This window comes from Tauraco erythrolophus, chromosome 11 (assembly GCF_009769465.1).
Source record: "Tauraco erythrolophus isolate bTauEry1 chromosome 11, bTauEry1.pri, whole genome shotgun sequence".
Lineage (NCBI taxonomy): Eukaryota > Metazoa > Chordata > Aves > Musophagiformes > Musophagidae > Tauraco > Tauraco erythrolophus.
In genome coordinates, this window is record NC_141475.1 from 28,887,105 (window position 1) to 28,911,927 (window position 24,823).

At 42.6% G+C, this 24,823-nt stretch overlaps 1 protein-coding gene across 5 annotated transcripts in view; it reads left to right on the forward strand.

The window, feature by feature from the left end:
* PLCH1 (phospholipase C eta 1) overlaps nt 1-24,823 on the forward strand; it is a 71,985-nt gene that overhangs the window by 14,984 nt on the left and 32,178 nt on the right. For 4 of the 5 annotated variants that reach the window (XM_086618129.1, XM_086618132.1, XM_086618131.1 and 1 more), the window contains exons 2-5: nt 12,627-12,773; nt 13,636-13,879; nt 16,242-16,371; nt 19,102-19,272. In XM_086618129.1, the coding sequence (XP_086474255.1) occupies nt 12,627-12,773; nt 13,636-13,879; nt 16,242-16,371; nt 19,102-19,272 (692 nt within the window). Of the gene's footprint in view, nt 1-9,113; nt 9,196-12,626; nt 12,774-13,635; nt 13,880-16,241; nt 16,372-19,101; nt 19,273-24,823 lie in introns of those variants that run through there. The other variant, XM_086618130.1, reaches the window with a different exon arrangement.

Here is a 24,823-nt window from a genome sequence, read left to right on the forward strand (position 1 = left end):
AAAAGGTAAGGATGATTGAGTTGGGAATTACTGTAGGAAGAGCTCATAACATTTCTGGAAGTGCTTATAGAAAAATGAGGTAACTTTATCCTTATGATTGGTAAGTGACATACAATGTTGATGTGCACATTATTAGTGTGAAAAATGTGTGTATATATATTTTCCTGAATATTTAAGAGGAAAACTTGGTATTTTTCTATTGAAAGGACATTTCTCCATAAAAACATGTGGTTTGTATGTGAAATATTGCTTCTATGATATGGACAAACTGCACTTGTGTCTTATCTTAAAGGCAAATACACTTGTAATAATTTAAAAAACCCTTTCCTGATCTTTTCATCTATTGGTCATTTTGCCATGGCATTGCTCTCTACGGAAAAGGGTTTCTGTTTTTTTCTCGTAGCACTTATAAATAATATAACACATATGCAAATGGTGTGTAAAATTCTGATCAAACAGCATTGGATGAGAACAACGCGTCTTTTAAAGAATTGCAGGAGGATGATAGAAAAAGGAAGACATCTTGAATAACTTTCTTCAGTAACTTGTAGTTTATCCTGTCTGATTTTGTTCAATTTAAGTCAGTGCTGAATGGAAAGTGGTAATGAGTTTAAGCCTCTAAGTGGATATCGAGTAAATGCTGTAGAGAGAAGGAGAAAGCATGGTAGATAAAGCTTATTTTTGTATTTTGCTCATCATTAATAATGTTGGATTATGTGCTGAAAGAAAACACTTACCAAAATACATTTAGCAAAGAACTGGCTTGTCAAAATTGGGTTGTTCGGAAGACATTTTCTAACAAGATTATCTATAATTTAAAAACCAAAAAATAAATTAATCTCAATTAAAGCCACTAAAAGTCATGAGTTGTACTTTGAAGTATAATTTTGCCCACTGTGAAGCCTGTTAAAAAATTTATGGCCAGTACTGGGAGATGATATATACTGATTTGTTTATTTTTTTTCCTATGTGTTTAGCATGGACAAATTTGTTGGATAAATATTTTTTTAATGAAGGAAAGTTACTGGAAATAGCCACAGCTATTGTACAAGAAATTGAGACTGTTTTAAGAAAAAGTCAGTTATTTGTATATCCCCTGAGGGAAGGGCCTCCTGTGTTGGAGTTGGTGTGCCACGGTTCCACAGGATGTGTTTTTATTTTGGAGGTTTTGGTCACACAAAACTCTCCATTAAGCTTTGATGCACATGGTTAGGTAAAGGAGACCAGGTGTTACTCCATCTGCTTGCGGAGATGCAGAAGGTAATGGATACGTCCCCATTTAATAATTTACAAGAGCTAGCTTATTTGAAGGGAGTTTTTGGAACAGTCTGAGAAGAAAAGCATCAGGTTTAATTTTTGAAGCTCATGTAAATGCGTGTGTATGTGTAGATAAACACATTTCACACTGAAGTACTCAGTCGATGGTGAAGTTCTGTTTGAGGTCGTTCGTAGTCCCTTTTCCTTAGCCACGTGTAACAGCAACTGCCAAATTTCTCTTAATCCTTTTCAGTGAGTTGCTCTACTGTGTTGCAATCTGGTGGAGGCGGTTACAGGATGCAGAAGCAACGACCACAACGTGGTGTCCCCCCGGGTTCAGGTCTGGCCGCTTTGGTGGCGGTGCACGTGGTGCCGTGGCTGAGCTCCCGTGGTGCCCGCCGCGTGTGGCAGGGCTGACATGGCACTGCGCATGCCTGGGCTGTGGATGTCGTGTTTTGTAGGCAGGAATAAACTCACGTGGTGGAAGAAGGCGGAGTGCCTGATCTTCCCCTTACTCAGGCTGGTGGTTACATAGACCTGCCACCACTGATACTGGTAACAGCAGGAGCACACCCCTCACACCATTTAAGCACCTAAGAGTGCTGGTATGACAGCGCCTGGATGAAGGGATAGCTGAACACATGGGTGCTGTCACTGGCCCAGCGTCTGACTTGGCCCCGCGATGAGCACTCGCAGGGAGCAGCAGCCCCGTGCCTGCCAGCGGCTCGGCCGTAAGTCCGAACGCGACTGCTAATCGCTGTGAGCGGGAGGTGCACGTGTGCTGCGAGCGGCGTCGGCGGGGGATGCTGATGGGCATGGCACGGGAGGGGTGGTGCAGCATCCCTTGGTTATGGGGCTGTGGCTGATGGGCGGTGGGACTTTCTGGTTATCTTGTTGTTACTGCGTTAGCAGAACACTGGGGTTGCAGTCGGTACAGCTAAATAGAGACGCCGCAGGGAATTGCATCGTGTTTCGTTCGCAGGGACTGTCGCAGCAGCCTTCTTTAAGGTCATCAGCGGTGCTTCTTTGGGACTCTTGCATCTTTACCTCTATCCAAGCACCTGTAAAACAGGCATTGAGTATAGACTCTAGAATAACAAGTGATCTATAAAGGAATTGGCCCAGAATGGCGTACTGTCTGAGCAGATATTGAAGGCATCAACCTCCTCCTGTGAAGAACTTGGTCTTCCACGGGTTTAATTCCAATAATAGCTTAAATCTATCACAGCATTACGTGCACTCGCAATAAATTAGTGTATGCACAGGGCAGCTTTGAAATGTTTAAAGCCTCTGGGTTGTTTGGTGGGTTCTGAGGATGTTACCCTGTGTGTAGTGAAAGGTCTCACCTGCCAGCCAGAGCAGTGTTGCTCTTGTGTGGCACTGGGGGGGGCTGGGTCCCTTCCATGGCACCAGTGAGGCTTCAGAGGATGCTGGATGCTGAATGCGGGTGGCTCCAAGAGAGAGGTATCTAATCTCCTTCTGCAGAGCCAAGGGTGCAGTAGACCAAGTAGTAACTAGGTTATATACTTGTTAACTGCTTTGTATTCTTCTTTTTTTGTTGTTGTTGTGCTTGGGAATTGAATATACTGTTGTTTCAATAAATGTACAGAACATGGTTATCGTGTGAAACTGAAAAGGTGCTTAGTTTGTTGAAGAACAGTGGTTTTCTGGTACTATGTGGCATGAACTTAAAACTGTTCAAGTAACTCTTTCACTGCTTTGATGAAGATTAAAATGGCCAAATGGTATATAGAGATCAACGTTAATGGTGTCAGTGTCATGGTGTGTAGCAGCTTGGTGAAACCAGGGCTCGGTGAGGGGAGCTTGCTGCAAGAAAAGTTCACAGCTTTTTCCAGCATTGAGCTTACCTGCAGGAGGGAATGTGTGTGCTTATTTTTCCTTTTTCCCATATATTTTGAAGTAGTCACTTAAGGAGCTCTTGCCTTAGAGGACAGACTGTTTGCGTGCAGGCAGCATTTTGTGCTCATGTGGGTGCTTCTTGAGTGACTGAGATTAAAGTTACAGGAAACCATAAGTGGGCTTTTTTTATATACAAGTGACAGGAAACCCAGCTGTAGGTGAGGAAGTTTGTGCCTGTTCTACATCAGGTTATTGGTATCCTCAGCAGTATAACAGATAACTGATTTGGAGACATTTTCATATGTTAGCACTAGAAACATTGACCAGTATGAAACTCAGGTGCACAAAACATCAGTATTTTCTTTAATAAAATGACTTTTTGGTGTTTGAGACTGTCAATCCATTGTTTGTTCACAGATGACTGTGAGTGACTTGCGAGGTAATTTGAGAATGGACTAGATAAACCTGTTTCTTTAGCAAAATGACTGTTTCTGAGGAGCATGAATAAATTAGTTCGTATCACCAGTTGCACTGTAGTCTTCATTACTTTTAAAGGTTAATTAACTCCACCTTCAGTTCTACTCTGCTTTTTCCCCTCCTGCTCCTTAATGGAGCCCCAGATGTGGATTTATTTGGCAGCCTGCAGGGGAAGCAATGCTCACTCCAGCCCAGCCGCTGTCACAGCCCAGCACGACAAGTGCGTTCCAGGTCCTGGGGACGGGATCCCTCTTCCACCCACTTCATCCTGCAGCTACAGCTGCTCTCGTGCCCTGTGATTTATTCCCCTCACCAGGCTGTGATGCTTCACAGTGAGGGGAATAATGTGTACATGTTGCTGTTTGCTGATAAATTTGCAGACAGCAGAATTCACTGTTTGTGCTGAAGCTGGGATGGTTTATCCTCTGCATGTCTGCTGTGTGGGGCAAGAGCAAGCTTTAGGAGGAGTATTCGGGGGGAATGTGTGTGTTCTATTTTTGTTTTGTTGGAGAAGTTAAGGTGGGGGTAAGATATAAAGGAATGGCATACTTTTTTTGGCAGGGATGAGAGGATCTGACCCAGCTCAATATGTTGTGGTAGGAATTGTGTTTTACTGAAGTCCTGGGTAGTATGTAAAGGATCGAGGAACAGGGATGACACTTGATGCTGTACAACAGACAGGCTTAGAATAAGACATGTTTGGCTGTCGGGTGTATGATCCTTCTTTATGTACTTGTTGATTTTTAGAGGGCAAGCATAGGATTCTGGAAAAGAAAGAGAGGCATAACTCCTGGATGCCTTTCAGGTTTTCTTTATCAGCTGCCTCAGAGGAGGTGCTCCTGTCTTAGCACTGCTGAGAAGCATGCCCAGGTGACTCAGCTGAGCTCTGTTCAGTGGGTTATTGCCATTCTTTCTGGTACCTGAGCAAAAGCTTGCCGAGCAGACAGGAGACCCTAGGGTTTCCTTTGGAGACGTGGCCACAGACCCACAGAATGGTATTTCATATTCCTCGTGAATGGTTATGACAGCAGGAGGATGCTGCCTGAGATGCCAAATGCCTCTCTACCCTTTGCTTGTCCTGAAACCTGCTGCTTTACTGTGTCTGTGGCATGTACAGACCTGTCTGCTCATCCTTCTCGGTGGCAGGTGTAGTGGACACTATCCTTCTCCGTTCCTCCTGTCTGCTGCTCCTGCTGCTTGCTCTCTACTGTCATAATCAGGTGCTGTGCCCTCCCTGCAGAGGCATCCTCACGCAGTAATGAGGATTAAGATGTGCAAACTTGTTAACTGTGTTTGCTTAATAAATCTATGTTTCTTGTTCACTCTAATGATGTGACAACGTGTTTTGGCAGTTGGCCATGTCTGTGGTTAAATGATTGTGCTTTTCAGTATTGATAAAGAAGTGATTCCATAACCTTAATGGAAAACTCAGTAATGGGTCCGCAGTTATGCTGGGTTGCAGTGGCACCAGAGCTCTCAAAACGAGCAGCTTTGCAGTCTAATTCTGAAGGAAGAAGAGGAGATCTCGGAGGTGCTTATTGTGTTTGAGATCTCGGAGGTGTTTATTGTGTTTGAAGAAGCAGTAGCAGTGACGTTCCCCTGTAAGCTGTCACACAGTCAGCCTCCTGGCTCTGGGGTGGCAGGCAGTGGCTTGCTGAAGGTGCTTCCTCGTGGGTGAGACTTGGAGCTGGGGTCCCGAAGCCTTGGGACTGCTCAGCCCTCACGATTCTTCAGCAGCATCAGTGTCCAGCAGGACTGCAGAGCAGCTGCACCTGCTGAATGACCTGTTCATCAGCTGCTTCCCAAAGTGCTGCTTGAATGAAACCCGGGCTCTTTTCTTGAAGATAACAATTTAGAAGGCTGCTAAGATAGCAGAAGGAAGGTATCCTTGAGCAGAGGTGGAAAACATGCATTATTCATTGTATCTGGGAGCTGATCTCTTGGATTTCAGTTGCTGTACTGAAGTATAGATCTCAAAAAGGGGATCATAGGTCCTGGAAACAAGGCACTGTCTGTGCATTGCACAGTATTCTGTAAAAGATAGGGACAAGATTTATGATTAAAGATCATTAAAACTCTTTTGGGATTAAATTGCAGTGCCAGGTCTTTTGTTTTGGTGGTTCTGGTTCCTTTCTGATCTCTTAAGTGCAAGAGAGGAGGGGGTCTCAGTCTGGGAAAGGACTCTGGGTGCTCCCATGGCAAGAATAACTAAGTATTGTCAAGGATCAGCTGTGGAGAAGGCATGTAGCAAAAACTTGTCATCTGTAATATGGAAATAAGTTAAATTGATCAACCTAGAAGCATTAAGCCACTGATTTTTATGTTCTCTACCTTTTTGAGGGCTGCAATGAAATACCTGCGCTGTTTTCAGCTGGGCCTTGCATGGACCAGCAGCACCAGCCTTTGGTGTCTCTGCTGGTCTGTGTCTGACTTTCTTGAGGATTTCTTGAGATTTGCAGAAGTGTGAGAGATTGTCCATCTCATGTCCATGGACGTCACAGAGATTATGATGAAATCCACTGTAAGAAGCTTAATGTAAAATTCTGCAAGAGGTCGGAAGAGTCACTGCAAAGCAAATTAAAATCTGGCATAAAATATGAGACGTGGCTATTAAAAATGGTTGGTTCCCCTCTGCGGTTGATTGACCTGCCTCTGCAGCCTCTGCTCTCCTGGGGTTTTTTTGGCTGTTATGTAACAAAGCAACAATCAACAGTTTGATGATATTAGTGGTAAGCTGCGTGGTGTGCTGGATGTTAGTGCTGTTCTGTGGGATTTAGATCAAATGTGCTCTCTGGGGGATGAGGGCAGGGAGTAAATGGCTTTTAATGGCATTAGTGTAAAGGCAAACTTACAGCACACTCATGATGAATAAATGACTGCGAAACAGGGTGATGAGAAGAGCTCAGACAATTGAGAATGGTTTTTGTGATCGCATCCAGACTATCTTCACTACTTGAATCATGATAGTTTAATTGTGTGCTGTTGTCTAGTTTGGGGGCATGTGTGCTTTTTACTTTGCATGTTTTTCAGTGCCTGCTTTTGGGAATGTGCATAAAAAAGGGACTCTAAACTGGATCTGGATACATGACTCCAGTGACGGGAGCATGCTGTGACTCCTTTGTCACCCACCCATCGACGTGGACAATGCCCGTAACAACATGATTTAACTTTTTTGGTCAGCCCTGAAGCAGTCAGGCAGTTGGACTAAGTGATTGTTGTAGGTCCCTTCCAACTGAAAATATTCTCTTCTGTTCTACTTTTTATAGAACAGGCACACTCAGAGTTCAGTTTCTGGAATTCTGGGGGTTTTAAATCTGAGAACTTGAGAGAATTACTACCATGACGTTTGGGGTTTTGAATAAAGATAACCCATGCTTTCCATAGTGGAAGAACAGCTGCCCTAAAGTGAAGTGTAGGATCCTGTTCTGGTTCTTGGGATATACTGTAAAACAGTGGATCACAGGAGATGTCTGCAGAAGTGCTGGCAGTGGATGTGGGTGGAACAGCATGTGATGATGGTAGTGGGGGTGTCTTTTTTTTTTTTCCTCTTCTCTGAAGAGATAAATGAACAATAGACCTACAAAGTGCATAGTAAAACCAAAACCACTGAATGTCTGGGAGAAGAGCTGATGTTGCAGTTAAAGTAACTGCTGCAGTTCATGGGTTTCTTTGATCTCCTCAAGCTTAATGTTGGCTTAATGCAGCTTGCATGTAATTTAGAAACACAGTCTATATCCTCTTTCATAATTATGCTTCTTTTTGTTCAGTAATGCTCTTCATACCTTATTTAATCTTTTCGTTTTGTCAGATGGCTGTAACATTACATCCATAAAAGCAAGATATGAAACTAAACCTTTTTTCTTTTGGTTGCACTCAGAAATATTAATTTCTTAACACAGAGTAGTGTAATGGGGAAAAATAAGAAAGAACTGTTTTTGTGGACAGCAGTAAAAAAATCTGTTTTGATCTTTAATTTAAAAAAAAAAATCAATCTTAAGTTCAGTGGGGTGATCTTCATACTCGGTTGTAGGACACTGCTCCTAAAGCTATTAAATGTTTTCACACTCTACTGTATTTGTATTAACTTACTAAGGGTTTGCTGTGAACACTTGAGCTGTTTGCATGTAGCAGTTGCACACACCGCCCTTTGCAAACAAATTGATTTAATGGCTGTCCCAAAACTGAATTAATAACTCATTATTTAAAGACCTGTGTACATTGGCTAATGGTTTTCTCGTGCTGTCTCATGGAGGTTGAAGGAAAAGCGGGTGAGATTCTGCTCAAGGTGAGCTGAGTGGCCGCTGTGGCAACAGACTCCCGTGAGTAAACTTAGGACAAGTGTGGAAGTTACTGAGTTGAAGCTTTGTGTGTGCGTGTGACTTACTGCACAGGACCCACAGAGTAAACGTGTGGGGCCTTGAGGGTTTTTTGTGGGTTTTCAAATAGCTAACATCATGTCCTTGCAAGTAATGGTTCTTTTTCAGTGGTGGAAAAAGGAATGTTTCTAACATGAAACCCCAGTGAAGCTGGCTAAAAAAGTGAAATAAAACCCTGTTCACTCCAAACCTGTATTCCATCAAGATTTCGCTCTCGGCTCTTGGCAACGGAGTTTTGCCACTGATGGTTGGGTGTTTTGTTGAATAACCAAACCCCAAACTATAGCAGCAAAAAATCTCAAACCTGTTCCTACTGTTGCTTACTTTTAGGATTACAAGACTGAAATGAAGGGTTGGGGAAGCTACTCAGGGCTGAGGGCGCAGCAAGAGCGAGCGTTCAGGAGTTGGGGTTCCCTGCAAACCTTGTGCAGTGTTGGGTGACGGGGGCAGCTGGGCACACCGAGCACCGCAGCCGGCATCTGTTGGGTGCTGGTGCTGCTCCTGGCTGCTGGCTCGTCGTGAAGTCATCAGCATATTTACTTAATCTTGTATGAACTTATTTTGTGGGGAGTGGATGTTTGTTTCGCTGCTGTGATATGTCCTGTAAATCAAAATGCATTTCTATTTTACTGAAAGTGCTGCCGGGGATAATGTTTTAATTCCCCAAATGTTTTCCTTCTAGTATCAACTGAACGGTCCAGCATGCCTTAAAGGCTTTGTAGGGAAGCACGATAGCAGGCAGATGTGCGTGTCATACTACCACTGCTGAAAATTAAACCACGTCAGTTGCAAACTATTGAAAAACTAGGGCTCGTACGGGGAGCGTGAAGAGAGCTGTGAATTTTGGGGAAGATTCTCGCAGGGTGCAGTGCCAAGCTGTTGCCTGGTTATTAAAGACCCGCTTGCACATGGGGATAGATTAGAGCAGCGTGGGACGGAAGGTACCGTCGGCTGATTCGGGGCGGATTAGAGTGATTTTTGAATGTAAGGCTGCCCCTGGGTAGTGGTCAGAGTTCCAGCTTAGTGTTCCCAGGCAGCAGCTTGATTTGTTCTGCAGTGAGGAGCCGTGTCATCAGGTAGAATAAACAGCATCTGCCTAACGTGCAAGATTCCAAGTAACATCTGGATTTACCTGAGGCTCAGATGGCTTTCCTCCTGGCTTCAGAGGTCTACCATGTGCTGGGGAGTGTGGCCACTTCAGAAAAAGTCCAGCTGGCACAGATGGGTTTGTATCTGGTTTACCATTTGGTAGAGAGAGGCAGCTCCTTTGGAAAAGGAGATGTGTGTACTGCTAAGAATGATTATCATCGCTCGAACTAAAAATTCAAAAGTGCTCTTTGAATTCAGGTCTGTTTTGCTTTAAATGGTTCTTTTGAGAGGAAAAAATAGGCTGGTATTTCAGTTATTAAAACCTGTTAAACTACAGGATATCTGTTAGGGTTATTTTAGACTGTTGAAAATAAGTTTGTGTAACTCTGGAAACAGAAGTGAGTAGTTTTCAAATTTTTTACATTTGAAAGTAAAGCTTTAAGTATACAATGCATGAGCATAATATTTTATTTGAATTTCCAGATTAATTAACTTTCTTTGCTCTTGTAACGCATAAACTACATTGTATTCTAGTTGAACTCAGTTCATTTTCAGAGTTCTGGCAAAAAATGCACAGCTAGTCCTTGTGTTAGAAAAATACCATATAATGGAAGCCATGTATTGCTTTCTTAAAATTTAATATACGTGTGCATCGAGGAGCTGCTTCATTTACTCGGTATTCATGGTTTATTTAGAGGATTAAATGTTTTTCTGGAACCGGTTTTCCTATTCCTTAGTGAAAGCATTCCTGAATTGCTCTTCTGGAGCTTTGTTCTGAATTGCCTCTGTTCAATAACTTCACCTTATTCAGATGCTAATGTGCAGTGTCTCTCTCTTGTGAGAGTCTGGCTGGAGACTGAAATTAGCATATTAGGAATAGATTTGAAAACCACTTTGTTTCTTTGTGTGCTTATATTTTATAAATAGCTTAAAGGAGAGGATGGTGTATTTTGTAAATGGTTTGCAGAGTTGAAATCCAAGGGCCCTATGAATGGTGTGGCATTTCCATTACCTTAGTCTGTTCTTTAAAGTGGATTCTTTCTGTTATTAACACCTACACAGTAGGGATGATGCAATGAACTCTTACGCATTCATTATCCCTCTTTAAAGGTTTGCAGAGTATTTTCTCGGAACTGGAAAGGTGCAAGCAGAAAAGATGGTGCTTACTTGGGCACTAGACTTACTGCAGATGGCATTTGAGAAATGGAGTGCGTTGAGATATTTGGCAGGAACTGGATTTCTTCCACTCTTCTCTATTTGGGAAAAAAGTGTTTTAAAATCTGTTCCATGTAACTTTGATTCTGAAGTCACTCTGAAAACGTGTATGTGAAATGCATCTATAGCGATTACAAATGTGATGTAGAAATGTTTAGGCAATTGAAGCAATGAAGAAGAAACTGGATCACCTTTTATGATTTTTTTTCCCATGGTTTTGTTGGCTGTAATTACATGAATGTGGCCCACTTTCTTGTGTTAAAAAAGTGTAGTCCTCTTTCTTGTGCATTTTGCTAGTGATCTTCAACAACGTCTTAGTGAAACTAGTTTTCTTTCAATGACGACTGAGCTGATGATAATAGAAAGACTTACGTGAGAATTAGTTATTTTTGTAAGACTTTTATTAATAACTGATAGACTTAGGTGCAAAGAAGCAGATTTTCTGTGCTGAGTAACTTGTTGCTAAACCTTTTCCTGAGCTAAAACCCTGTTGTAATTGATCACTTTAACAGTGAAATAAAAGTGTGCATGCAGTTTGTATGCCAGGCTAATGTAGCAGTTCAGATTTGTGTATTCACGCACACTGGCACAGCCTTTCTTATGGAGAGCCTGATTTCTGTGCTGGAGGACAGTTCTTGCTTGTTTATTAGACATGAATCCAAGGCAGACTTGGTCTAAACTCAGTTCCAAAGTGAAAGGCTCAGTCTGCCAAGAAAAGGTGCACGTGTATGCATGTATGTGGTAAGCTTTAAAGTTTTAGAGACTTATTGTCTCTAAAATAAAAGGTACTTTGTGTGTCTTCAGATGGATACAAGCTAAAACAGCCATGGTCAACGTGTGAATACTGTATAACATCTGTTTCTGGCTTGATTAATGGATGTCATAAAGGACAAATTGATTGCACTCATGCTAACTGTGATGCTTTCAAAAGAGTATGGTTCTGTTCAGCTTAACCTGAATCCTCTTGTTCCTGCAAGAAAGATGACAACTCAGCAAAACCACGGATTCTGATGCAGTTATTTGATGTGGAGTTTGGCTTGCCAACAAAAAGTGGTTTGTGCAAGGGAGCCAGGGGAAGTTGGTCCAGCGACAACAGCTGTTTGCCCCGTGTTTGACTAATGTTTAGGATGCTGGTCTGATGGTGTCTGACCCTGAGGTGCTTTGGAAGGAGCAGCAGGCTTGTTCTCCTTCGTTGATGGCCTCAGGATTGCGTGGGTCTCTGCTGGAAGATGTGTTCTGGCCACGCTTCTGCTGCGGAGACAACCTGAGCAGGGCCACCACGCCGTGCTTCAGCATATGGGAGCACTGCGGGGTTTCAACTGGTGTGACTCTGCTGCTGCTGGCGCTGCTTGTGCCACTTGCTGTGGGAGCTAAGGAGGGGTCAGGAGCTGGGAAAATAAACCCTAGCTCTCGCTCTGAGAGGAGTGGGAGTCTGTATTAGTCTTTATTGTGTTACCAAGAGGAGTACTGAAGAGAGAAGAGGTGACGAGAAGAAGGGCGATAAGAAAAAATAAAGATAGACCCAAATAGTATTTGGGAGTCAGCCAGAGTGCAAAGAAGTCATCTGGGAGGTGAATTTGAGGTGATACCAAGTGAGGAGAGACTGTGAATGGATAAAAACAGTAGAAGGTAGTTTAAGGGCATGGATATATACTGAGATCAAGAGGAAATGTTATCTTGATCCTGGTGTTTGCAAAACTGTAGGAGGGAACATGTGAGGTGAAATGGAAGAGATAAGTGTATTTTAGTCAAAACATAGGGAAACAAAGCCTTATCATCCCGGATGTGATGAGTGGATAAAAGGCAGTCATCAGAGTATGTGATTACAATTTGATAGCAGGATGGAGAGGGTGTGAACATGTGTGGTAGGGAGAAGGGATTCTGTATTTGTAATTCTGTTAACAGTTCTAACAGTGTCAAAAGCACACTATAAGCTAAAGGATTACCAAGCCCAAAGGAATGTGGAGTTTGAATCATAGTCTCACCATTCAAAATTCGCAGAGTGCTGGTTTAAAATTACAGTATTGTGTATAATAATGTAACATTTTTAAAGGAAGTAAGCATGGAACAACTATAAAATATTTTCCTCCACTATATGGTAAAGTTTTATTTGCCTCCTTTGTTGTGAAGGTGTTTTGACAGATGACTTTTTTTTATTTTCATATGTGGAGAAGCTAGTTGCGAAGAAGAGGAAGAAATAGTATGTCTCTCACACAGCAATGACTAGTTCCTGTCATTGAAGGTGCAAGTCAAAAACTTTATGTGCGTGGCTGATGCTGGAAAGCCAGTAGGTCATTTTATTGGTGGAATTAGGTGGCCGTTTAGTTGAATTGATTCTGTTCTGCCTTGCAGTTGAAAGATGCATGAATGTTATGCAGTCTGGGACTCAGATGGTTAAGCTGAAGAGTGGAACCAAAGGGCTCGTTCGTCTCTTCTACCTGGATGAGCACAGGACCTGCATCCGATGGAGACCATCCAGAAAAAGCGAAAAGGCTAAAAGTAAGCTTATAATATTTCTTTTAATTTATTGGGCACTTCAGTGTTAGAATGCGAATTAGAGGGAAAACTGAACGATATTTTTTTGGGGTCAATTAAATAAGTGCTTTTTGATGCTTATTTTAAATGTCATGTGATACTCACACTCTTGAAAACCTTGTGAGTAGACTTTAACCACCTTCTTAAAGTTCAAGGTTGTGAAAGGAAGGGGACTAGAGTTGAGTCTGATGTCAACGTTTTCCGTAGGTTTTGTGTGAGTTATGAGCAAACTGAAGAGTCCCTTGATAACAAACTACGCTGAACTGTTTTCAAGGTATACATCACAAACTTAAATACAGATCTTAGAAAAGTTTGGATTGAGGTTTCTTAATCTCAACTGTGATGATTTTCTTTAGGCTGTGTTGAACAGCATAGCTGTTAAGAGCCATGGCCTTGGGAGCTGTGCTGCCCTAGCACAGCGATGGGTATCCCTGTCTTCCTGCTGTAGAAAGCACTGCTGCGGCGGGAGCAGTCCCTTTGGAGCTATGCAGTGTTTCACTGATCGATGGAAGACAGTTGGCATCCATCTCCTCCTGCTCCCCTTGGAGTAGTCTACAGTCCTCTGGTGTAGCAGGGAGCACTCCAAGAACGTTGCTGTAGCCTGCCTGTACCTACACTGGCCTGCCTTCACGGCAGCTGTGCTGCGCACGTGGCATGGCCAGAGCAAGGATAAGCCTTGGAATCGAAAAGCCTTTTTGGATGTGAAGATGTAATGTTAAAAATGTTTAATGACTTTTCACCTGAATAATTCAGAATTGCTCAAAAGCTGAAAGAAGTTGGGTGGATATCCAAGCATGTCAATTCTTGTTTTCCCTTTTCCCCACAGTTGTCATCGATTCCATTTACAAAGTCACCGAAGGGCGGCAGTCTGAAGTCTTCCACCGCCATGCAGAGGGGAGCTTTGACCCAAGCTGTTGCTTTACCATTTACCATGGCAACCACATGGAGTCACTGGATCTGATTACGTCTAACCCCGAGGAAGCTCGCACCTGGATCACGGGACTGAAATACTTGATGGCTGGAATAAGTGATGAGGACTCGCTCGCTAAGCGGCAGCGAACACACGATCAGTATCCTTTCATGAGCCTGAGCTCCAGCTTCTGATTCAGTATTGCTGGGTTGGTTTTTAGTGACTTCAGCATAGGGTGTGTCCTTTCACCTTCCATTAAGCGACCAATAACCTTGCCATTAATTGCAACGGAGACTTGAGTAATGAGTTTGAAGTGGACACTTATCTGTGCAATAAAACAACAGCTGTGCCTGAGGGACTGGATTAAACTCTACTGAAGGCAGGAGATAGTCTGGCATTTTGTTAGTGAAATTCTTCCTGACAGTTCAAAACATTCATTTGTAGTTATCTCCGTAAATACTAACCCCAGCATGATTTCAGGATTTCTGTCATCTTCTGTTTGCCCAACTGTGCTTTTATTCTTCTGCTGCCAATTGCAAGGTGCATTAGCAGACACTGGTTTCGAGATATTACTAATTGCACACTTGAATTCCTTAGCCTCTGCACAGCTGAAACCCTAATGTTTTTGTGAGTCTTTCAGTAAAACCACTAGTAACTCCTGGCCATCTCTGTTTCTCGTGGTGCATGTCAGATATCTGTATGTACTTCTCAGCCTCCATTCGTTGTCAGGAGCACAATCTTCAAAGCTCCTTAAATGTTTGTTGTAGCCTAGTAACCTAAACAACTTCTTGTAACTATCATAGCCATTGAATATTTTCTTGATGTGCTTGATTTCACAACAGTGCTGACTAAACAGTATTTTAAATATGAAGAACATTTCCCTAAACAAAACAAAGAAAAAAAAAAAAAACGAACAAATTTGATTAAAATTGTAACCCATCTCTTCTGTCATGCAGAAATCTACAGTAGTCACTTATAAATACTCCTTCTGGAGAATATAGACACTTCAGGTATTTTTAATATATATTTTTGGTGTTTAATCCCGATACAAGAAAAAGCACAGATCCATTTGGGAGATATATTGCATGCTCTGCTGCACACAAACTCAGCTTGCTATATTTATCCATGACTTTTCGAAGCTGCTGTACGTTCTCTACTGGTGAAACATCACTTCAAGTCTTGTTTGTGTTATCAAATGCGGCAGCTGGGAGACTGCAGAGAAAATGACCCTGTACCAGTTCCAACTAGTGTAAGAACTTAGCAAAAGCTGCAAAGGGATATATGTGCAAAGAGGTGGTAAAAGGTGCTGGTTAGAAAGTGGAGAAGTTCAAGCAGAATGAAGGGAGAAGTGGAAGAAGGTATCGGAGCAAGCCCAGCAATATTTGAAAACTTAGAGTACGTTCTCAGAGGAGAAGGTAGTGGCAGAAATGAGAGCACGAGGCTGGTGTTGTGAACCTACCTGTAAATAATTGTCATAAACCAGTACCGATTTTAAACATTTGAATGAAACTGGAGCGAGAGCAGAGGGGGGAAAAAACTAGTTCAGTGTTACCTCAAAGCCATGTAAACCTGCAGAACATCCCAGAAAAGGTTATGTTAGAGATGAGCCATGTGCTGTGTGAAAAATCACCTCTTGTTTTCTGAATTTGACAGCTGCTGGCTTTATTTGACGCCGTTTTGTCCTTGTGGGGGTAGAAACAGCAAATGTATGAAGGCTCTCCGTTTCCTCTGTGCAGCTTGGGATTCTATGGAGCTGTTGCTGCCCTGTGGAAGGTGTGGCACAAGGTGAGGGCAGAGGTACGGGAGAGCAAGTGGTGGACAAAAGTTTTCCGGAGATGGAAGAGTTACAGACATACGGATGAAAGAACTGTGTGACAGTCTTGGAGGAGAGAGCGTGGAAAAACAAGGGTGGTTAATTTTTAATGAGGTTCTTATGGAAAACACAGGCTGATAATGTGCTTGGGCTGATTTCCCAGAGTCTTCCTTGTTCCGTCCTCTTGCACTAGATCAATCTAATCCCCGATACAGACAGCTTTTGAGCTCGATTCCGTTGAGTTGAGTCACGAAACCAGTAGCCCTCAGATACAACTCCATGGAGGTCAACAGTCTTAGTTGTACCAGGTAGGAGGTACCATAGCAAATTGCACCAGAAGGCATACAGCAGTGAAAATGCTTTGGTTTGGCATCAGTGTGGGGAGACCATGCAGATAGCACCAGATCTTGGCTGGCAGTGACTTTATTTCATGGTGTAACCCAATAGCTCTAATGCAGGCTGTGGGAAATCTTAATTCGAGTGTTTTCCCCAGGGACACTGACTTGAAAAAGACATGTTTGTGAAGGCTGGATTGAATAATGCTCAGTTCTCCCTGAAGATGTTAATGTCGTCTGCTAAGGAGGATTATCCCCCTGCCCAGAAGAGCTGGGGCAGGGTCTTGTTCTGAGTTTGAGTCTTGTCCAACCACTCTGCCTCCCTCCTCTGTGAGGAAATCACCCTCTTGTACCTTTCCTTGACACATTTGCAGCTGGGTCAAACAGACCTTTGAGGAAGCTGACAAGAATGGAGATGGCCTGCTGAACATTGAAGAGATCCACCAGCTGATGCATAAACTGAATGTTAACCTGCCCCGCAGGAAGGTCCGGCAGATGTTTCAGGTTGGTGGCCTCTAACACACAGCGTTGTTGTGGTAAGATGGTGCCAGTTACGGTCTATTTCTGGACAAGATCCAGAATAGAATCTACAAGTTGGGACTTCAACTCTGTTGTTTTAACAACACAAACCACATAAAAGGCAATTTATTAATATTACTTTCAGATGCATTATTGTTTTCGTCTCTGTGAACTGAATTGTTCTGTGCTGGCATTGATGGACAATGAAGTTTCTCTGTTTCTATTGAAATATTTTTTTAATTTCCTTTGTGGAAAATTGTTTACTAGAAACTAGCTTTATGAAAGTAATTAGTTCTTGTTGTTTTTTGTTTTGTTTTTAACAACTTCCTCTTACATAGCCAGAATCAATTTTTTACTTCTGTTGTCTGAAAACAGTTACCATTTTCCACCAGCCCTGGTGTATAATGTAGGAAAGGAAAGGTAAGCCAAGGATATGATGGAGAGCAAAATAAAATTTTCTTAACTCTTCAAAAACAGTACCGGCCACAAGCTGGTTTGGTATAAGACATTGGGGAAGTTGGGGAATCTTCTATGGTCAAAATTGCTTTGTTTGTCTGGCATAAAATCTACATTAGAGATATATCTATGGAGTATAAGTTACTCCCGAAAGACTTGAGAAGTGTGGAAACTGGGGGGGTTGTGTCGCAGGGGTGAATTTGCGTTATACTTGTTCCCACAAATTAGAAATGTCATTTAAGATATATAGTAGATACAAAATTATTTAAACTTCCTATTGAGCACCAGATAGCTGAGAACTATTTTCTTCTCAGCTTCCTTGCCGTGACCCGAGTAGCCGAGATGACGGTAGCACTAACGAGGCGTAATGAAATGCAGCTCTCCGAGATCCTTGAGTTTGGCTGATATTGTTGACTGCTGCAGGAGAGGCAGAGTGTACTGGGAGGAAGAAAGTGTAGTTCACTCAGTGCTTTTGACATGTTTAGTACTGAAGTAGGGCACTCTAGCAAGCATCAACCTTTGTATAATCAGAGGCAACTTTTGGTTAAAAATAAACTGGTTTGCTTATCTTTATTTTGCTGTGGTTGCTGCCAGCCTATACCTGAGTTAATATCCTAGACCTCACAGGCATGGTTAAAGTTACTAAGATCAAATATAAAAGGAGTGTTGAAGGTTTGTTTACTTTTAGGCATTCAAGGATCAGTCCTAAAGGCCTTACCCCACGATCAGTGCTTTGTGCTAGCAGTCCTATGGACAACGTTCCAAGACAATGCAGGAGAAGGGGAATGACCAAGTAACTCTGGGACAAATCCTCACCCCTACATCTCGCTACTCTGCACTGTTCTTGAACTTGATCTGCCCAGGTGGTACTGTTTGCGTGACTTGGTGTTTCGGACGTGGCACAAACAGCCCTCAGTCTCGGGGAGCACCTGTGGCTCCATGGAAGTGGCCAGGCTATGGAGCAGTCCAAGTCCTGCATCTGGGAATAAGAGTATGGGGCTGCTACTGTAGTTGTGTGTACGTACCAGGAGTCGCTGGTGTCAAGATTGGTTCCTGTTCTGAGATGTTCTTGGAAGTTAAGTGGAGTGGTTTATGTGAAGGGAAAGTAAAACTGGATCCTTGGAAAGCAAAGCAGGCCAGAGATGTGTTCATTGCATCTGCTACTAGACAAGCTCCTCTTCTATGGAAGTGAGATTGGACACCAGCTGGAAGAGCTTTCTTGAGAAAAAGGAAGTGATAGCAGGACGAGGATACTCTTCGTCTGGAGAAGAACTTGAATTTGGTGTAGCATTGTAGGGACAAGCCAAGAGGTTCAAAGCCAAGTCAGTGGTAAAAGGACTCTGCACAGAAACTATTCTGACCTGAACGTGAGGAAGCACCGTTTTTAGCAGAACATGACTTGGGAACAGCAAGGGGTTGATAACTGCAGAGAAAAACATTCTATACAGCTCTAAACGAAGGATGTTGTTTGTGGGAACAATTTTTCACTTTTTCTCCATCATCTGCTTACAGACTCCAACTTAGCAGGAGTTGTAGCTTCCCTGAAGTTCTTTTTTTGTGGAGACCTACATACTGTTAGACAGCAGTTCTCCAGAATATATTCTTTGTTTTGAAAATCCAAAGCAATCCTCTTAGGCAGATGTTCGCAGTAGAAAGCTTGTATTAACACGCGTTAAATACTGTTTTCTTCTCCTCCTACCTCTGAGGATAAACAAAAACTGCCATCAAGACTGGGGCTATTGGACATATATTTTGGTGTGGAATCTTACTGCTGCTGCAGACTTGTCCTGAGACAGGGGCTGAGAGTGTTGCAGTTTGAATTAATGTAAATTCAAGACTATGATTGTCCTGAACATTTTAAAATCTCAGACTTGGTTATTAGGGGAAGACACAGGGTGAAATGACGATGTTCTGTGCTATGTCTTAATCCAGGATATCTGCGGGGCATACAGGAGAGTAACGGAGATCAGAATAAAGCCCAGGGTGAGCCTCTCTACACGGGAAACAATTCAAAACTAAAGATGGAATTGAGACTTTTGTAGGGAACCTGTGGCTTTACTGTAGTAACTGTTTTCACAAAAAAATCCAATAGATGCTATTATAATTTTGCAGTTATTTTAGCCTACTACGATTTGAGTCTGAGCAGAAACTTGCAGACTAGAATCTGTTTGAACTTCTGTTGTGTACATAAATCCTGTTGTGCTTTATTCCCTGAATTAGCCTGTTTAGCATGCTTACCTGAGTCTCTTTGCCTCTTAGGAAGCAGACACAGATGAGAACCAAGGAACCCTAAATTTTGAAGAGTTTTCAGTGTTTTACAAGATGATGTCCTTACGTCGAGATCTCTACTTACTGCTCTTAAGCTACAGTGACAAGAAGGATCACCTCACTGTTGAAGAACTTGCTCAGTTTCTAAAGGTGGAACAAAAGGTATGGGAATACTATGCATCCATATATATGTACATCTAAGTACTTTCAAGTATGGGGAAATAATTTCATGGAGAAGTTTAGCTTGCGGCAAGGAGTAAAGCACAGATGTAACAAAAAAGAAATCTAAAGGCTTTATTGTGTTTTTTTAAATACTTCTAGAAAAATCGTGAACTTTTTTGGACTCTGCGGTAGAGAAAAGGCAAGTGTAGGCAACATGGTTAATGTTTGTTTGTATATATTGCATTCAGATAACTTTCACTCTTCATTACAGCTGATTATTGTGTGTCTTAGCATGGTTGCTTTCTCTTGCATAGCTTGTCTGGATTGTTTATTGGTGTTGTGGGGGACACATATTTCCAGGGGATGCCATTCATGAGTAAACATCTGGGCAGACATACACTATATTAGGATGATATATGATATGTTTTAAAGCTAGAAACACGCGGCAAAATAAGAAGAGCAAACTATTTCTGGTTACCTACAAATGGTTTGCCTGTGCGTGGCTTTGTGTGGTGACACATTAAGATGGATCTTTGTGTTTGCATATCCTTTCCTGGAAGCAGAGTTGAATCCTGTGATGCTGTTCTGTATCCCAGGAATTCCCAAGTATCATTAGTAGTAGTAATTATAAGGACTGCTACTTCTGTTATTAAGAAAGCAGTTTAAATATTGAGAAAGAACCACCTCTTAAACATGGCTTAAATCTCTATATAAATTTTAAGGGAAGATTAGACTTTTGTGATACAATACAAGGATGAATATTGCACCAGCCTGGCCAAGGGCAAGATGTCCAGGATTTTATCCTTTTTTTTCCCCCCTTCTGCCTTCTTACCCATTTTTTCTTCAGGAAAGTCTTATTTTCAAAGCTTTCCTCACGTGTGGGACTTGTGCAAGGAAAATCTCACATCTGGAGGTTGCACTTCTATCTGAAGCTCCTCAGAGAGAAGCAGTTGAGAGAGGGTGGGGTTCAGGGAACCACAGGAACAGACACACTGATAAGGAATTAAAAAAATAAAGAAATAAAAAGAAGCGTAAGTAACTTGAAGCAAAGTTGGGTCAAGATCAGAGATTTTCCCCCAATGTGCTTATGAACAATCTTGTCGAACAAAAAAAATCTCCAGCCATTCCTGTATATGTTGCTCCAGTGGACGTTTTCATGCCCATCTTGAAAGAGACAGGATTACTACGAAATTGTCTGTGGAACCCTTGGAGAGAACTTGTGCACTGGACAGTGAGGAGCCCAGAAAGAACCTTGTGATTTCGAGGGTTCTAGTTTGCTCTGGCAATTGGTCCTGGCTTGTTTGCTTGCTCTGTGTGTCCTTGCAGAGTGTTGTTCCAAAACAACCCCACAAAAATAAATACTGACATCCCAACCTACTTGAGCTTCCTGGTATAGATGCTGTGTTTTGCCTGCAATCGCTGGATGATCTCCTGTGCCGTTCTGGGATCCTGCCTGTGATGACTGCTTTTTCTGAGTTATCCCCAGTATAAAACATCATCAGTCTGTGCTGGTTTGTTGCTGAATTTCCCCCTGTGGCCACTGTGGCAATTCCCTGGCATGTACAACTCCCTGGTTCTTCCTTCCTCCCTCTTGAAACGTGGAGCATTATCACATCACTGATCTTGCTGTAATAGCCTCCACACACAGCTTCCTGCAAGCAATCTGGTCATGGCAATTCTGCTAATTACAACTTTAAAGCACAAAATGTTTTTATCTTTTTCCCTTTACAGTCTTGCTCTAAGTCTTCTGAGCTGACTCCTTTTTCCTTTGTTTCTTTTTGAATCACTGTCTCCTACTTGGGTGCCCTTTGGTGGAGCACTTTTGACAGCAGCAGCAGCAAAGTTGACACTGATGAGAAAGCAAAGAAATGCTCTGGGGAGGACGTGTTCATGGAGATGCTGAAGTGCCCAGGAGCAGCTGAAGAGCAGTGGTGGTATGAGAGGGCACTTGGGGACCTGGAGGAGGAAGAAAACACGTGAAAGAGGCAGGAGAGCTGTCTTTGTGGGTGCACAAAGACATTATGGAACTAGTGATGCAGCAGAAAAAAACGAGTTGATAGTCAACTCTAGCATACTGCATCTTCTCCTCTGTCTGCACACTACTCACAGCGCTGAATGCAGGCAGGGCTATTGGCTATAAATGCTCTGCTCAATGCTATTCCAAAAACAAACAATGAAAAGAGCACAAGCATGATCTCTTGTGGATGATCCTCTCGGCAGCATAGTGTAGAAGCACCTTGTGCTTTCTTTGTGTCTTCCCTCTGGTCTTCCCACTTCAACAGTGTTAGAGCAGATGTAGCCTGTAATGTTTTCAGAACACAGAGGTGATAATGTCTTTGGCTCAGGTGACATTGCCTTCAGAAGCTGGTAACGGTTCAAATCATAATGCAGCTCTCAAGTGCCTTCAACCAAACAGTGTTTTGGTTTTGCTCTTGTCTGGCTGCTTGGAAATCTGTGGACAGTCTGTCCAACTCCATCTGCTGCTCTTTTGGCAAGACTTTTAAATATTCTGCAGCCTGGGGATAGAACAAAAGAGGTTTGGGCTTTTTGTTAACTTGCTAAGCTGGCTTCTTTTTTTTAGGAGAGCTCCCTGTTACCTTCACTCCAGAGCTTGTGAAACAGATTATTTCCACTTAAGTGCAGTTAAACTCAGCTCATGGCTACTGAAATTGCAATTACATGGCTTCAAATGTGAGAAGAGCAGAAAGTAATCTGGTTTCCTGGAATGATTTCTGGTCCTGCAGTCGTCCTAGCACAGGTAGCTGTAAGGGAGGAACATCCCTGGATGTCCAGTCATGTCTGAGTGTTGTCCCTTTGGGACCGTCCTTTCTTAATAAACCAGTGTCATTGTCTGAGTTGGTCCTCCCCAGAAGCTGATCTCCTGCTATATGACAGATTGCTTCCCCAGCAGGATCTCCAGGCTCTTGACTGATAGAGCTTGTCTCATAGAATCATAGAATGGTTTGGGTTGGAAGGGACCTCAAAGATCATCTAGTTCCAACCCCCCTGCCATGGGCAGGGACACCCTCCACTACACCAGGTTGCCCAAAGCCTCATCCAACCTGGCCTTGAACACTTCCAGGGATGGGGCATCTACAACTTCTCTGGGCAGCCTGTGCCAGTGCCTCACCACCCTCAGAGGGAAAAATTTCTTTCTACTATCCAATCTAAATCTCCCCTCTTTCAGTTTAAATCCATTGCCCCTTGTCCTGTCACTACATGCCCATGTAAAAAGTCCCTCTCCAGCTTTCCTGTAGGTCCTCTTTAGGTACTGGAAGGCTGCAATAAGATCACCCCGGAGCCTTCTCTTCTCCAGGTTGAACAGCCCCAACTCTCTCAGCCTGTCTCCATAGCAGAGGTGCTCCAGCCCTCGGAGCATCTTCGTGGCCCTAAGTTGTCTTTGAGTAGTGGGGCTTGGGTGAAATAGGCACTACAAAACATCATCTTCCCTTTTAAAAAGCAGCTTTGCAGCTGCTTGCCATTCCAGACCTGCATCCATTCCACCCTGGAGCCCCACAGCGATGCTGCCCTGCTGGGGGGTCAGCCAGCCTGTGGCTGTTGGCTGATTGCTTCTGGTCTTCCCTCCTCCTTTCTGCTGTGTCCACATCACATCAAGAGCTTTCATCTCAGTCACAGCAGAGACCTCTTTGACTCTTGTGCTGATGGTTTTATGCAGTTACAGGGCTGCGTTGGTGTTACACACCTGGAATGTTTAGCTTTGGTTTTCTGAGGGTGAGGTTTCCCAGGTGCCCGCTTGCCACCTGCTGCCTTGCCATGCATCAGTTACTTTGCAATATGGTTTTCATCTGTCCTGAGATAAAGGACACCCTGCTGAGATCTTGCCTCCAGCAGCGTTCTCTGCGTGCTTCAGGAAAGTGCCACGTAATTGTTTGATGCGCCGTGTTGCACCTCTGAGTGACAGAAACTGGATGGAAGTGTCAATACCACGCCATCGTATTGGTACCAAACCAGTGTCTTCTGAAAGGGCTGCTGACGTGTGCGGCCCAAACAGCTGGTGGCAAAAATTGATGCCCTTGCTCGTTTTAATTGAACTGAAGAGGAAGTAATTTTGTAACAATTACACCCTCGGAACAAGCACGTGTAATTATGTAAAGCTTTTCCATAATTATTCAACACGGGCTGGTGCATTTTGAGTTAAGCCTGCTGGAGAGAATAACTTTACTCTTTTTCTTGTTTACACTAATCATACAGTGTCACAGGGATAACCAGTGATGTGGGGAATAGTGAAAATGTGACAAAAAAGTGGTAAGAAGTGGGGATTAAGTATGCTTTTAGAAAACAAAATAATTATACCTGCTCTCTTAGAAGAAGTTTTAAAGGACCGTATGAGACAGTATATGCCAGGGCATGTCGATTATGTGTTTGTCTGTGATCTGAAACAATGTGTGCTGAAGGATGGCAGGAACCAGTGTCCCAAAAGGAATAGGAAATTATAATGTCAGTGTTGGTACATGGACTTTGAAAAGAGGAGAGACTGTGGAGCTTGTTGATATCAGATAAAGAAGACGACCAGGTCAGCATGCCATGATCAATCATTGCTAATTTCCATGAAAAACTCATGTTGTGGCAAAACAAACTCTCAATTGGAAAGGAAACTGATGCCTCCCTCCCCCTCTCATGCTTACACAAAAGGATAATCACTACAAATGATTTATGTGATTACTTGATATTTCATGACATTTTGCGTTGGTATCTTGCACTGAAATTGGTAGAATGTTTTCACTTTGACTATTTATATTTTGATTTTTCTTGTAGAATGATTAACTGTGAACCACTATAGACCATTGGTGTGCTGTTGACATGCTGCTGGGTTGGCATCATGTCTGGGAACACCTGTTATTAGCATTACACTTCTTTTCTAATGTCCTTTTTTATTTTCTAACTGCTCTTTTACTTTACATTCCTTCCTCTTATTTCCTTCCTGGTGCGAATGGGAAGTGAGAACAATTCCCACTCTCATGGGGCCTTTGACAGAAGAGGGCTCTCCCATCACCTGGCATTGCAGTGCTCTGCAGCTTCAGATGACGTTAGATTTTTGGCAATAGGTTTGTCTGACCTGTTTCCAATGGGCTTGGTGAAATCAAAATAATTTCTATTCTTTCTCGTTCTTCTAAACTGAAGAGTAGGGATCATGTTGCTTTTTTTGTAGTTTTGTAGGATCTTGTTTTAGGAAAATTAATTGGTAGTTCATGTACTTAAAAACCAAGCTCTTATTGGTTATTCAAAGGCTGATACTCTTTCAAAGAACTTAACTGCATCAAAATGAAAGCTTTTTAACCAGGAATACAAAAAGTAACCATGTGTCCAAGAGATTTTGGAAGCTTCACTATTGACCATCTTCAATAATCGATGTATCTAAATATTCAGGCACCAATGACGATCATTACTATTTAATATTATTTCTAGTGGAATACTTTAAAACTTAAACTTAGATTTGGCCACTCATTCAAATTTGCTTTCATTAAGTCGTCATCTCTCTTCAGCTGCAGTTAAAAAGCACAAATCAGTGGACTTTTCCCTAACAGATGCA